This window comes from Aythya ferina (genome assembly GCF_964211825.1).
Source record: "Aythya ferina genome assembly, chromosome: 3".
In the NCBI taxonomy this organism is placed as follows: domain Eukaryota; kingdom Metazoa; phylum Chordata; class Aves; order Anseriformes; family Anatidae; genus Aythya; species Aythya ferina.
In genome coordinates this window covers 52,630,753-52,644,348 of record NC_140298.1, presented here as the reverse complement: position 1 = coordinate 52,644,348, position 13,596 = coordinate 52,630,753, and the positions used below count along the sequence as shown (strand labels likewise).

Genomic DNA, 13,596 nt, shown 5'->3' with positions numbered 1-13,596 from the left:
ACGAGTGTTTGATCTTCCTAGTTATGTAAGAACTATCCAGAAAGTTCCCAGCATAAGACGGGCTTATACAGCAATAAAGATTGCCATATAAGCAGATAAACAAAAGCAAGAAAAGGGAAGATAATTGCAACCTCCAATCTAATGTGGGAGACCTATTGTCAAAAGCCTGTTACAACTGGAACAGAAACTATCTTTGTCATTACTGCACATTTCTGCAACGTGCTTAGCACTGAATGACCCTAAACCTTTGGAAATTATCAAGTCAGCCATACTAATTAGAACAACAACATAAGACCTTACAGTAGAACAAAATCTCCCTTTGTGGAAAGGTTACAAGCAAAATATAATGATAAAGCCCACACGGACTCCAACAAGAAAGGGAAGATCAAGGCTGCTTCTCAGTGGAGAAGGCACAGGCATTCTGAGGCTGAGTTAAAACCTTAAACCAGTTATCGAATGGGGATGGGGGATGAGTAAATAATAAGGAAGGCATACAAGGAATTGAGCTGTGAAGAGAAGCCTATGAAGGATCTAGCTTGCTTGAAACCATACTGAGGCAACCATTGCTGCTGGGTGGGCAGAGCCTGCCAGACCATCTGTGTGGGCAGCCCATGCATGGACCGCACCACACAGTATTCACAGTTCATTAGTCCTAACTGAAGCAGATCACTAGAAAACAAAGTGTTTTCTACTACACAAGTGTAGAAGCTAGGCCAACCCTTCTTTCTCTCCCTTGCTTTTTTTTGTAAAGAGATGAAGAAGCTGACCCACCAAGTTAGATGCCTGCTATTTATAGTATGTACAGCAACACCCAAATCCCATTTCTGAAACTGAGAAAAAAGGAGGAAATAATCTGCAGTGTGGTCTTCTTCCGTTAGGAAATCAGAGCCTCAGCTACTGAGTCTCTCCAAACGCCTGTCAAAATGGCAGGAGGACTAGTCAGAGCCTTGTAGGTAGTTCCCTTACTTCCATTTCCAGTGCTGGGTGGGCACAGGGGTTATTCTGGAGTTCCCATGCAATATGTTCCCATGAAAAGCTGTACCATTCCCAGTTTGATAATCAAAGGAATAAAGATCTATAGAGAAGAAGGAGGCAAACTATTCAAGAAACAGAGGAAGGAAAACAATTAAAAAAAAAATAAAAATAAAAATAAATAATAATAATAATAATATAAAACTTTGAGAACTGCTGGCAGTTGAAGGAAACAAATACAGGTCTTTCAAATGGATGGGGGAGAGGAAAACACAGTCTTTGCTCAGATTTTTCATACCACAGAAATATAAGCCTTTAGGTTCCCAATTTTTGTTAGTAGCACCTTCATCCCAAAATCAATATTTGTTTGTATAAATGTTCAGATGTAGCTTTTGGATTATGTCAGCAGGTGTCCTTTCCCAGTCTCAAAGGAACAGAGTAGATCTTTAGGTCAATGTGCCTATTTCTTTGAATATGGTGATATTTTCACTGAATTAGTACTTGAAGATTAATAGATTAATTAGACTTGAAGTCTAATTCTTTCAAAATCTAGCAGGGCTCCTGATTCCAGTCTCTCAATTTTTCCATACACAACAAGTTCAATGAATCTTTCATCACCCTTACTACTTGACCTCTCTACATTTTCCCATTAGTTAAACAAGTTGTAAGCCAAAAGTTTGCATTGCATCACTGCTCCCATTTTTCCTTCAGTAATACCAAATTTTTCTTACCACTGGACTATTTCTGTTTAGAAGATGATCATTGCTATCAAGAAAAAATGCTAGACTTATTTTGGCAAAATATCATCCTAGTGTTATTCTCATTGATAGCTTACTTCATTAAACTACTCAAAAGTAGTCATGCTCTTCCATAACAGATATTTTTGTTGTATGCTTTATATCACTGTAACGTTGTTGAATAGAATTTACCTTCTGAAATATGCAGACATAATCATATGAACAAAACCACATGGTTTGTATACACTAAAGCATTTGCTAGCCTTCCCACATCCCAAATTCTACATCTGCACATGCAGTAATTTCCTTTCGAAGAGTTAGTAGTATCCTTGGGGCCTACACTGTTCAACATACTCATAAATAGATAGACTCAGTACTGACATAGTTCAGAAAGATCTTAGGGTTACAATAATACTATAAAAACATCAGATAAGCTAGTTTAGAAAGTAAATAGAATGTTGGAAGTTACCAGGAGAGGAAGGGAGGACAAAGCATATTCATAAATCACAGATTACGTTAACTCATGAGACACACTACAACGAACACTATATGCAGTTCTGTTCTTCTCATTTAAATACATATATATGTAATACATAAAAAGTGATAAGTGAAAGACATGTAAGATTATCTGAAATGTGGAATATGTTTGGTGCAAGAAAGAGATGAATTGATTAGGTCTGCCTGTCTTTCATTTAACATACAAACTGACAAAATCCAGTGTAGCAAGATGAATGAGATATGAACCCAGTGGAAGGTTCAGAACAGCTGACAAGGTTCTTCTTCACACCATGCAGAAACAAAGCTGAACTTGTGAATACATTAGACATTGGTATGACAGTGAAAGATATAGGTCATTTTTGCTGGAAAAAAAGAAACCATCAAGGGTTAATACATGCAAGTAGAGTACCTTTGGCTTAAGTCTCTATGCCATAGCTTACTAGAAGGTAGGGAAGAATTTTCTTTTGTTTTGCTTTAAACGTATTCCAGCCATGTCTTGTTGTGTAAAACAAGGATAGGATGATAATTTGACATAACAGAGGACAGATAGCAAATGTAAGCATGCTAAATTTACAAATCAATTAACTTCTGAGAGCGATAGTTTTATTTTTAATTTATCTGCACTGGGTTCTCTTCACCCTGAAAAACATGGTACATTGACTGAAGTTGAACACAACCTGAATTTTGAAGAAATGCCCTGCACAAATCATTTTTTTTTGTTTTTATTTCATGAATAGTAATAATAATAATAATAGTAAATCTAGGAAGCCTACATTAAATCTTGAAGAGAGCAGATCCGGAAAAATAAGAAGGGGACAGTACACATTCCTTCTGCATCATTTCGGAAACATTTATGATGATGGACATAAAGGTCTTTGAATCTGTATTAGCATCACACCAGTAAGAGATTTATAGAAATTGCTACTAACTTTCCACTTATCCCGTGGATGGTTACACAACATAGTGATTATGTTATTCATTTTCTTGGATGAAATAGAAGTGAATATCTCTCTGAAAAATGTAAGTGCTTCCAAATCTCCTTCAGCTTACTCAAATTTTATCTCTTACAATAAATAAATAAATAAATAAATAATAATAATAATAATAATAATAATAATAATAAGATAATATCAATGCACAGTCAGTAATTCCATAAAAAAAAAAAAAGGACAATTCTATTGAGCTAGTTTCATTGCCAAAAGTGACATGATCTTGTAAGTTTGATCTTTTTTAATAATATGAATGCATTAATTTTGATTCTACCGTTCCACCAATAATGGAGCTTGAATTGCCAGATATTAAGAAAAACAATATTCAACCAAAAATGGAAGTTCTGTGTACCTTACAAAGGCTCTCAAACAATTTCCACTTCATTGTAAAGCTAAAACAGACAAGATTTTCAAAAACAGTAATGCTTCATATCTAAGTTCAGCCATGGAGACAAGCTGCAAAACTGTTGAACAATTGCACACTCCTGGAATTCAGTAGTACCTGACCAGCAATAAAATTGAATAAGGATTGTAGAATCAAACTTTAATCAGTGAAGCACTTCTGCTGCATTTGCAAACAGGTGATTAAAATAGAACAAAAGATAAATTCTAGATTATTAAAAAAATATATCCTAAATCACCAATGCATTGGACAAACATGGAATCTCAGCCATCCAACAGTGGCTCTCAGCATGCATGCCATCACACAAGTTTGGTTGCAAACTTGTATAGACATCCCTGCAGTTACAGCTCATGTGCACATCTTAAAAATTAAATGCTAAAGGTTTTGATTAAGCGTAAGCCACTAGTAGGGGAAAGCTACCTTACCACTGGAAAGGGGTGCCAGAGGGTAACAGAAAATCTGCATGCTCTTACTAAAGGCAGAATGTACATTCTTACTCTGTGCTAATTTGTATTTGTGTCCACAAGCTGAAAAAAAAAAATGGACAGTCTTTACATTCCTACATGTTGCAAATCATCTGCAAAATCAGTTACTCATATTATGATACATACTTATCAGTAGTAACAAAAAAATAAAGCTTCAAAATTTTATTGAAGGGAAAGGATAGTAGTAAGACTATCACACCACAAGGTAGTTGAACATAGGTTACACAGTCTTAAATTTCTAACATTTGAGAATCTCACTTTGCTCATTTTGCAACTTTGCAAAGAATCCAGCCAAGAACAAAGTCTCTCTCTCTCTCTTTGTGTGTGTGTGTGTGTGTGTGTGTGTGTGAGAGAGAGAGAGAGAGAGAGAGAGAGAATTGATAGGGATGTCACAGCTTCAGTATCTTTCCTCAAAATACCCGATTCAGTAAACCTGGGTTAGTTTAGTTCTGTTTATCTTGAACTCAGAACAACGTAAAACTAAAATAGTTTAAAGTCACCACCTTCTTTGAAGTTCATTATCATTGTCTATACTAGGCCATAAAAATATATTCAAAAGCAACTGAAGCATTTTTTTTGTTAACTCTCCCTCTCAATAAATGTGCAAAAGTACAACACATGCTGCTCAACCATAAGTGACAGCAGATTTGACTCCAGCATTCTGGGTCCATACAGTGGGATGAGACAGTATTTTGTCCTAGAAACTGCTACAGAAAGTCTGCTGGAGATACGAGTTTCTATTTAACCTTTTATAAACAAATAATTTTACCTATTAAAATCAAGGTAAAAAGACAAAATCGTACAGCGAGCAAGCAAGAAAATTAAAAGTAACACCTCATGTTGGTATGCATGAGTATCTTGTATATTATTTAATAAACATTTCAATTTAAAACTTTAGGCACACAAAAAGCCTTCTGTTTTTGTTTTTAGCATGTGTTAGCCCTGAAGCATGCAAACAAACAGGATATTTGTAGATACAATCTTGGCTTCCACATTGTGATTCAGTGACAGTAGAAGAGCTTTGTAACAAAATAGTAGAAGGTGCTTTTAATATTTGTAACTGATGCAGTAGTTTTCTACTTTTGCAAGGAAAATTTATGTTTCTTCCAATTGTATTTTAGATTATTCTCTATTTTTATCAGTGGCCAGATGCTGATAGGTTTAGAGGAGAAATTCAGGGAAGTAACAAGTCAATGAACTGTTAAATCCCGTGCCTCTTTTTTTCTGAAAGTACAACCAGAGACTCAGCACACTGTTGAACTATCAGTCAAAATGTCAAAAATCAAAGACAAAAAAAATCTCTATCACAATATCTGGCTTTTATCCTCTAACTGCTTAGAAACCACATAAATGATATGGAAAATGTTTCTTTTCAGCTCACTGTCTTTCCGTTACTCACAGTGCTTTGGCATCCTACAGTTCCAAAGCTCAGCTCAATCACATAGTGATAATGGCACCAGTAACTGCCCCAGCCATGGGCAGTAGAATGCAAGTACTGCATAAAACTCATTAGCACATAACTTGGAGCTGTACCACTAATGGTACATGTGCCATTGGGAATCCTTGCAATAGTCAATGCAAATTAACCTCCACTTTTTACTTGACAGACATTCAGATTACTTTTCAAGTATTTAAAGTAGTGGAAACACAGTAGATTTGGAAACTTGACAAGTCAAAACGTAAAGTCAGGGTAAGTGCCAGACGTGGAGAACCAGAGTTCTGTTTCTAGGCAACAAGCTTATAAGCAATAGCTTCTCATTCATATCAGTGCTGTTTCATGTCTTACTGGAGCTAGCTTGCAAAACAAATAACTTTTAACACACAGAAGAAGCTCCTACTTAAAAACTGCCTGCTCAGAAATTAGCTTTTGGCTTTGAAGTTTCTCCTGCTTGTTTATGGATTCCTGGTAAATGCAGACTATTCCTTTTTAGTGCTTTCTTTCCATTGCATGTAAATACCCCAGTGCAGAGGGACTGGAATTAGATGATCTTTAAGGTCCCTTCATACCCAAGCCATTCTATGATTCTATAAATAATTTTGGATATGATATTTATAATTAAGCCATGTATTGTTTATAAAAGTTTTGTTTTCTGTTTGTTTTGTTTTTAATATTTACAGACAGTCTTTGACTGTAATAATTCAAGTCAAATGAAAGAAATAAAAATATTACAACTAGATCATCACTCTGGTGCTGGGCCTAATCACTGAACATTATATTCTTCTAAAGCAATAACTTTTTGCCAGTCTATATCAGTAGGCAAATATAGTCCTGAGAATTGGCTTAGACAGGCTCTTAAATCTCCATTTTTCCTACAATGGACAGAACAGAATCTGATGTACCTCAATATTTGTTATATTGAGAATATCTGCCACAACAATTTACTGATACTGATTTTCAAAGTCCTCCATCAATTCAAGACAGCCAAGATACATTCAAGAAATTCAAGACACTTCATTGTTTGTATACCTCACCCAGTATTGGACCTGGATGCAGTTCCCCTTTTTTTCCATTAAATTATGTTGGACAATGGTCATATCAGATGGTTGTACACCACCTAATGCATAAAATAAAATAAAATAAAATAAAATAAAATAAAATAAAATAAAATAAAATAAAATAAAATAAAATAAAATAAAATAAAATAAAATAAAATAAAATAAAAAATAAAATAAATAAAGACTACCGGACTGGAGTAGTGGCTGGTTAGCAGCTTAACAAATCAAGCCTGGGAGTGTAGGTGATGTAATCAAAAATAAAAATCCAGGGAATTTTTCACTTTTTTTTTTTTTTAATGGCTCTTATCTCTTTCCTAACTAGGACTTCTCACTCTATAATCAGTGCTACCTCTTCTAAAAGAGAGAGAGAAAGAGATGCAGTAAGGGGTGCTGGGCACAGGGCTTACATACAGAAATCACAGTTCTACCCTACATTCTGCTCCGCTAGTTTGCTTATTGATTGTTACATTAAGCATCGCACAGTCCTAGTATTCACATCAACTACAGTTAGCAAACAGACAAATGTAATTTGGGGTCTCTAGTGACCATTCATAACTCATGGTCTGAGAACCAGAAAACTACTAACTACAGATAAAGGTCCAAGACATGCTTATTCCTTATATGTATTTTGACATTCTTTCTTCACAGCACATGTTTTAAAGAGTGCCAGAGGATTTGTACAAGAGAAGCAAAAGAAGGTCAATTAATCCATCATTCAATTAAATCACTTTCAGTGCTGACACTCCTGCACAAATCATACTGAATTTGGGCTGGAGTAATTATGGCATCAGCCCCATTTCTATATAATCCTTACAGTGAAGGTATAAACATTCTTGGGTTCACAATGAAGCCTTTAAAATAACCATATATTAACCGTGATTTGGAAAAGCCAGGTCAGTTTAGGAGTATGAGGCCATTAATACATCTCTCAAAGAGAGAAATTGTAACTGCTACACTTTAGAAATTAGATAAATTCCTTAAAATATTGAAGCTATAAGGCCTAAAAGTACAAGAAATGAACTGTAAATGCCTAACCAAGTGCAGAATCAGAAACTCTGGTACTCTAGGAATTTCTCAAGCTCAGGACGAGGACACTAGCTGTTCTAGGCTTCACACAAAAACAGTGAAGAGTAATGCTAGGAGGTACCTTCAGTAAGGGCAAGTGGGAGCTGGAGGCACAGCGGGAATATTAAACTTCATTTTAAAACTATCAAAAATTTGAACAGAAACAATCTTTCTGTTGTATCTGTCATGAAAAATGTCATAAAAATAAAAGTCTAATTAGGATCTTTAAGAACGTAAGTGACCAAAAAGAGAATGTAAATTAATATGTAGATATAATTGGCTTTACAATCTCAAAGAAATATTGCTCAATAGTAAAATATCAACAATTCTTCAGTAGTAAAATATTATTACATGACTAGCTAGAGCATATAAAGAAGCATAAAACAGGTTGTCAGGTAGGGAAAAATCTCTGTCCATAGAGATTTTCACAACCTGACTGGAAAAGTCTTAAGCATTCTGATCTGAATTCAGTGTTGAACCTGCTTTGACCAGGTGGCCTGACAAGAGGCCTCCTGATGTTCCTTCCACCCTGGACTGTTCTGTCAAGTAGAAAGAGAAAAAATATGTTTGCAAAAGTATTCATAATAATGTCTTCTTTTTCTTATTTTGGAGGCAGAGCAATGCAATATTATATTTCAGTGGCAACAATCCACTTTGCATTTGTACAGTGGGGAAAAGGAAACATTTCACTAAAAAGCCAGGTTTCCACTCCATCTTATTTTCCAAGAGGCTGCTCTAAGCTCACAAAACTTTGCTTCAAATGCTGCTTAAGTATATGCTTTCAGCCCATCAATTACATCTTAAAAACTTACTTTTCCTCGTACATTTATCAGGCCCCACCTACACAGTTATTTGGCTCAGTACAGAACAGTATGTCCAATAAATATCATAAAGGTTCTCCTCAGACAAGCCAAAATAGCTTCCTGCTGTTAATCCATTTGCCTTCATTCACTAATTTCTATTTTTAATATAATATTTCATTAAAAGATAATTATGTGGAAAATGAGAAAGTCTGGAGCCATTACAGTGGTTGCATCAGACATAGATTTACCTGTGCTTCTGAGAATGATTTTAATAACTCTCAAACCTTTTCTTTTTTTCTTTATTTTTATTTATTTTGTTGGTTTTGTGTGTTTGTTTGTTTGTTTTTTAACATGTAAAAATATAGCACTCGTCAAGGAAGTATACATGTAGCTCTCTCCATTTAAAAATGAAAAATCAGTAATGAAAAAGGGGATGGCAAATTTGCCAAGTGCTTTTTATTTCCCTGTAAAATGTTAATGTTAAAAATAAAATAAAATAAACTTAAGTAACATTGTCACACTGAACTAGACTGAATTCTCCTATGGTTACAGCTGGGTACCTGGTTCAACAGAATATAAGAGAAAACCTGAAAAGAGGAATATTTTTTCCTCCCTGTTTCTAGAAGTTAATGAATGTTTCTATAGGCACCTGACTTGTGGTTATAGCACACTGCTATATCAAACAGACTTTTATCCCCTGGACTGTACTGCAGTAATCTTTGAAGTCTTCTCAGATAACCTGTTTGGGCAGCACTGGAGGATGTAGGTTTCAAATACACTGTGATTTCATAGTCCAGAGAAATGACATTTCTGAACAGAGAATCTTCTCTAGACAATATGAAATTCAGGCTGTTCCAAAACAATAAATACCTGTAATCGTATTCATGATCACCATTTGGATATAGTAAATGAGCTCTCAATCCTTGATCACCATATGTAATATGTCTTGAGGTTGGGAAGCCATCAGCATATACCAGCTGATAGAACCATGTACTTCTCAGAGTCATTAAAAATACCTTACCAGGTAAATAATTGATTCTTCAAAAAGGATCTAGCATTTAGCATTATAGTGAATATTTTCATAGCCACATCAGCACCCTGTTGTTCTGATCCCATAGGGCACCTGCATCATCACACATGAAAGAAGAGGAAGAATGTAGCATTTTAATAACTAGAAATTCACATCTATTTATCACACTATAACATATTTAATTGATATGCAATAATTAAAGTCAGGTGAATAAGACCCTTTGGAGCCAAGCCATTAAAAAGTCATTAAAACAATAAAGTAGTGGAGAACTAAGTTTATACTGGAGCAGAGATTATCTGAACCATACATACAGTTGGAGTTCCTGCAACTGCTGTGAAAACTGCTGTAGTTGCAGTTGGAGGACTGCAACTGCTAATGTACTGCTACTGTAAATACTCCTTTTGGAGTCTGGGGGTGTGTTGCAGGACCCCACACATTGTGAAATATTAAGTTACCATACAATCACCCAAAGCAGAACAAAATCAATCTTCATAAATGTATCAGAGGATCATATACAAAAGCAAAGCTATTTTTCTCTGTTACCCAACCAAAACAAAAAGGCACATGACAAAAAGCGTATTCCATGTGACTGCTATATCCTCATATACAAACATAAGGCTGCACAGTCTAAATACTAACAAATGATTTTATGGTCTTTTTGGCTTATTCAGAAAAAAAGAGTGAAGTATTTGGACAAAATATAACAGCTATAAACTCTGTCTCACTATAAACTTTGCTTCATATGCTATGTCACCAGAGAATCTATCAGTCTCTCAAAGCAATGCAATAATGGATGCGGAAGGAAATACTTGCAAACATAAGAGGAGAGAAATAAAATAGCTCTTCAGTATTGGAAGAAGTTTTTGAAAGACCAAAGAAAAGCTGGGTGAAAAGAATTATTAAATTTCCACACAACCTCATAAGTAAATGTTCCTACAGTAGAGCTCAAGACCCACTTGAAGCCTGCATTCTTCTAAATGAAGCCCTAAAAACACATTTCAACTGTGTCCACTCTATTAAAAATAATGCTACATGAATTTTTTAATATTGCATTCAGTTAGATGACTTTCCAGGATTTAAACCTGAGAAACCAGAGCTTATAATTTATGTTTCAAATTAACCAGGAACAATTAATCAGGAACTTATCTAGCTTCTCCTGTTGGTACTGTAACTCAACAATATCAGCTATTGTTCAGAAGTTAAATAATGGATGAAGTCACAACCTAGCAACATTGGCAATATATTCAAAAAAAAAAAAAAAAAGATTAATTCAGTGAAGAAAGAAAACAGACTATATTCAGAATTATTCAACAGGTATACCTTCTAAAAGGTATATCATCCTAAACATGTAACAATTATGGAGGTAAATATAAAAGTGAAATCTGACACAAAAGAGTTTTTCTTTTCAAATGCATGATAGAACTAGTCCTTTCAACAAGACAAATTCTTCCATATGAACAAAACAAGATTATTTCAATTTAAAAAATATTACAAGACAATTATGAATTATTAAAGGAAAATATGGAACTTGAGTTAACCACAGCACTGTGTGATTCAAAAGTGATGAAGAGAAACATTGTAAGATAACTATTACAACAGAAAAGCTTAAGACATCTCTTCAAGGAAAACAAAACAAAACAAAACAAAACAAAAATGGAAAAAGAAACTCAAAGCTAACTGGATGGAATACCAAGAACATGCACTTAACCTTTATCTACATCTGAGAGACAATATGACAATTATCAAGCAATATCTGGAGAAAAGAATTTCTCTCTCCCATAGCTAGTTGGACAATACAGCGTTGCTGTAATGAATCCTGCAGAACCTTGCTTTGCTCCATCTTGCATAACTTTACCTTACTTGAATATTTCATCTGCAGGCATGCCAGATTTATTACTTGCAACTGATGGAGTTCAAGAAATTTTTCACAGCCTTCATAAAACACATATTCTTAGACTCTCATCTATGAACCAGTAACGAACCTTAATGCAATATTGAAGTCTCCTGTAGGAGCAGGCAATATATAGATTTGACTTTTAAGAATATCCACCAGTATGAAACAAAAAAACTCTGGATCTGCAAACTCAATTTTATGAAAAATAAATGTCTACAGTCTTAAAAGAGCTTTGATGCCTTCCAGCTGTTTGCATCACTAAACTGAGAGTAACAAAATCAGTCTCAGCTCTTGAATTGAGAAAAAAAAAATGCATATTTAACATCAAAGCACAACGACACCTTTAATCTTTTCCTTCTGCTCTTTCTCCCAGGATTCCCAAACCTGGCTTACTCTGACTGGACAGACTGGACTTAAAAATAACCATTTGTTGTGTGAAGGATAAACATAATGAAGTAGACTTCACTCTTGCCCCCAGCACAGTTGATTTTTCTTGGAATAAGTAAACAGGTGTGCCACAAAAGGGAGAACCAATCTATAATTTAATAAGTATCCCCTTCCTAACATAAGACATGGGTTCTAATCTTTTAGTATTTTGCTAAATTTTCATGTAAAAATAAATTTGGATAAAGCTAATGAATACTCTTCATTAATAAAAACAATCTGGAATTTTTATTACAAGGTTTTCTTCTGCTTTAGAGAAAATATTTCTCTTATGAAACCCTATGACTTCCTATTCTTACATGTATATATTGATGTAAGGGGCTTGACTTTTTCAAAAGCAGTAAGAGTTGGTACCTTCTGTCTGCTTTTGACAAATATGCAGTGCTGTAAAACAGAGGAGAAAGCCAGGTACTATGATCAATCCAAAACTATGTTACAAAAAGAACTCTTCCATCTAAGAACACACTGTGTCAATTATTCAGTATTGTCAAATATTTCTAATTTTAACTCCAAAAGTTTAACACTATGTAACTTTATAAAGTAATTCACCAGTGTGCTACTTCAGCTTGAGCATTCAGTGTCTAATTCTTCTTCTCTGATATCATTAGTACGTAAGTATCTTTCAAGAAAGCAGCACCTATCTCAGTTTGTACAAAATAAATGAACATTTCAGTTTTGTTGAAATTAATTTACATCTACAATATATGTACAGTACTGGAATAAATTAATTTACTTTCCCTTCCAGAACTAACTGAATAAGTATCAAATAATTCACAAGTTTGTTTTAACAAATATGGACTGATCTGAGATTATTAGTGCTTTTCACACTGAACAGCAAAATGCCATAAAATCTTGGGTTAAATTTCATTCATCAGAATCTGGTGTCTAAACACAAGAGAAAAAGTAAAAATAATCATGCATCAAAAATACTAACAGAAGAATCACAGGTCCACCAAAGTCCATGTTCCTATAAGTTTTGATGCAAAATTTTGCTAAGAATAATAGCATAGGATTTGGGATGTTTTTACTTTTATTTAATTGCTCTTTGATTTAATAAGCTTCAGATCAAATAAAATAGTTGCTCCCTGCTTTAGGAACCATATCATCTGTTCAATGAATTAAAAAACAGGAAGGCAGACACCAATGCTGAGGATTTGTTGGTTGCTGTGTACATACCACCTTTCATCATTCCCACTTCATAGCATTTTCTTAGTCGGCAGGCTTGGCAGCTCTTTCTTCTGTTCTTGTCAATGGTGCACTGGTTAGTAGCAGGACACATGTAGTCATTGTGCCCTGGAAAAACAGAGGGAAAGTAAGGACACAGTTATACACAGTCTCAAATCATAGACATTACAAAACTGCCTATAATACTTTATCTTATTTTTCATTGAGTATTTGGTACAGCATCTAACATCTCAGTTATCATAATCTATTACAAAAGATCTTAGTGAAGCTAACATATTCACAATATATTTATTCACAAGTTCTTTACAAGTACTATTAGAAACACAAATGAAAATATCTATGGAATATTTTTTAAAAATGAACGATCACAAAAGGTGATAGATAATTATAAACAAGTCACTTCCTTCTTTGTAGCCTCAGAAACACAATGCTGTCTGGTCCATCTGCCTGCTTTCATGCTTAAGCAATACACTGCACAAAATGATCATAGGTTTATAGAATAAAAAAGGCTTATCCACATTTTTTTAGATAACTACCAAAATTCAGGACAATTTAGAAATTAAATAAATAAATAAATAAATAAAATTAAAAGCAA

General features: G+C 34.4%; 1 protein-coding gene across 5 annotated transcripts in view; it reads right to left on the bottom strand.

Moving 5' to 3' along the window:
• ESR1 (estrogen receptor 1) overlaps window positions 1-13,596 on the bottom strand; it is a 191,390-nt gene that overhangs the window by 57,152 nt on the left and 120,642 nt on the right. For all 5 annotated transcript variants that reach the window (XM_084515516.1, XM_084515515.1, XM_084515518.1 and 2 more), the window contains one exon: window positions 12,993-13,109. In XM_084515516.1, the coding sequence (XP_084371642.1) occupies window positions 12,993-13,109 (117 nt within the window). The remainder of the gene's footprint in view (window positions 1-12,992; window positions 13,110-13,596) is intronic.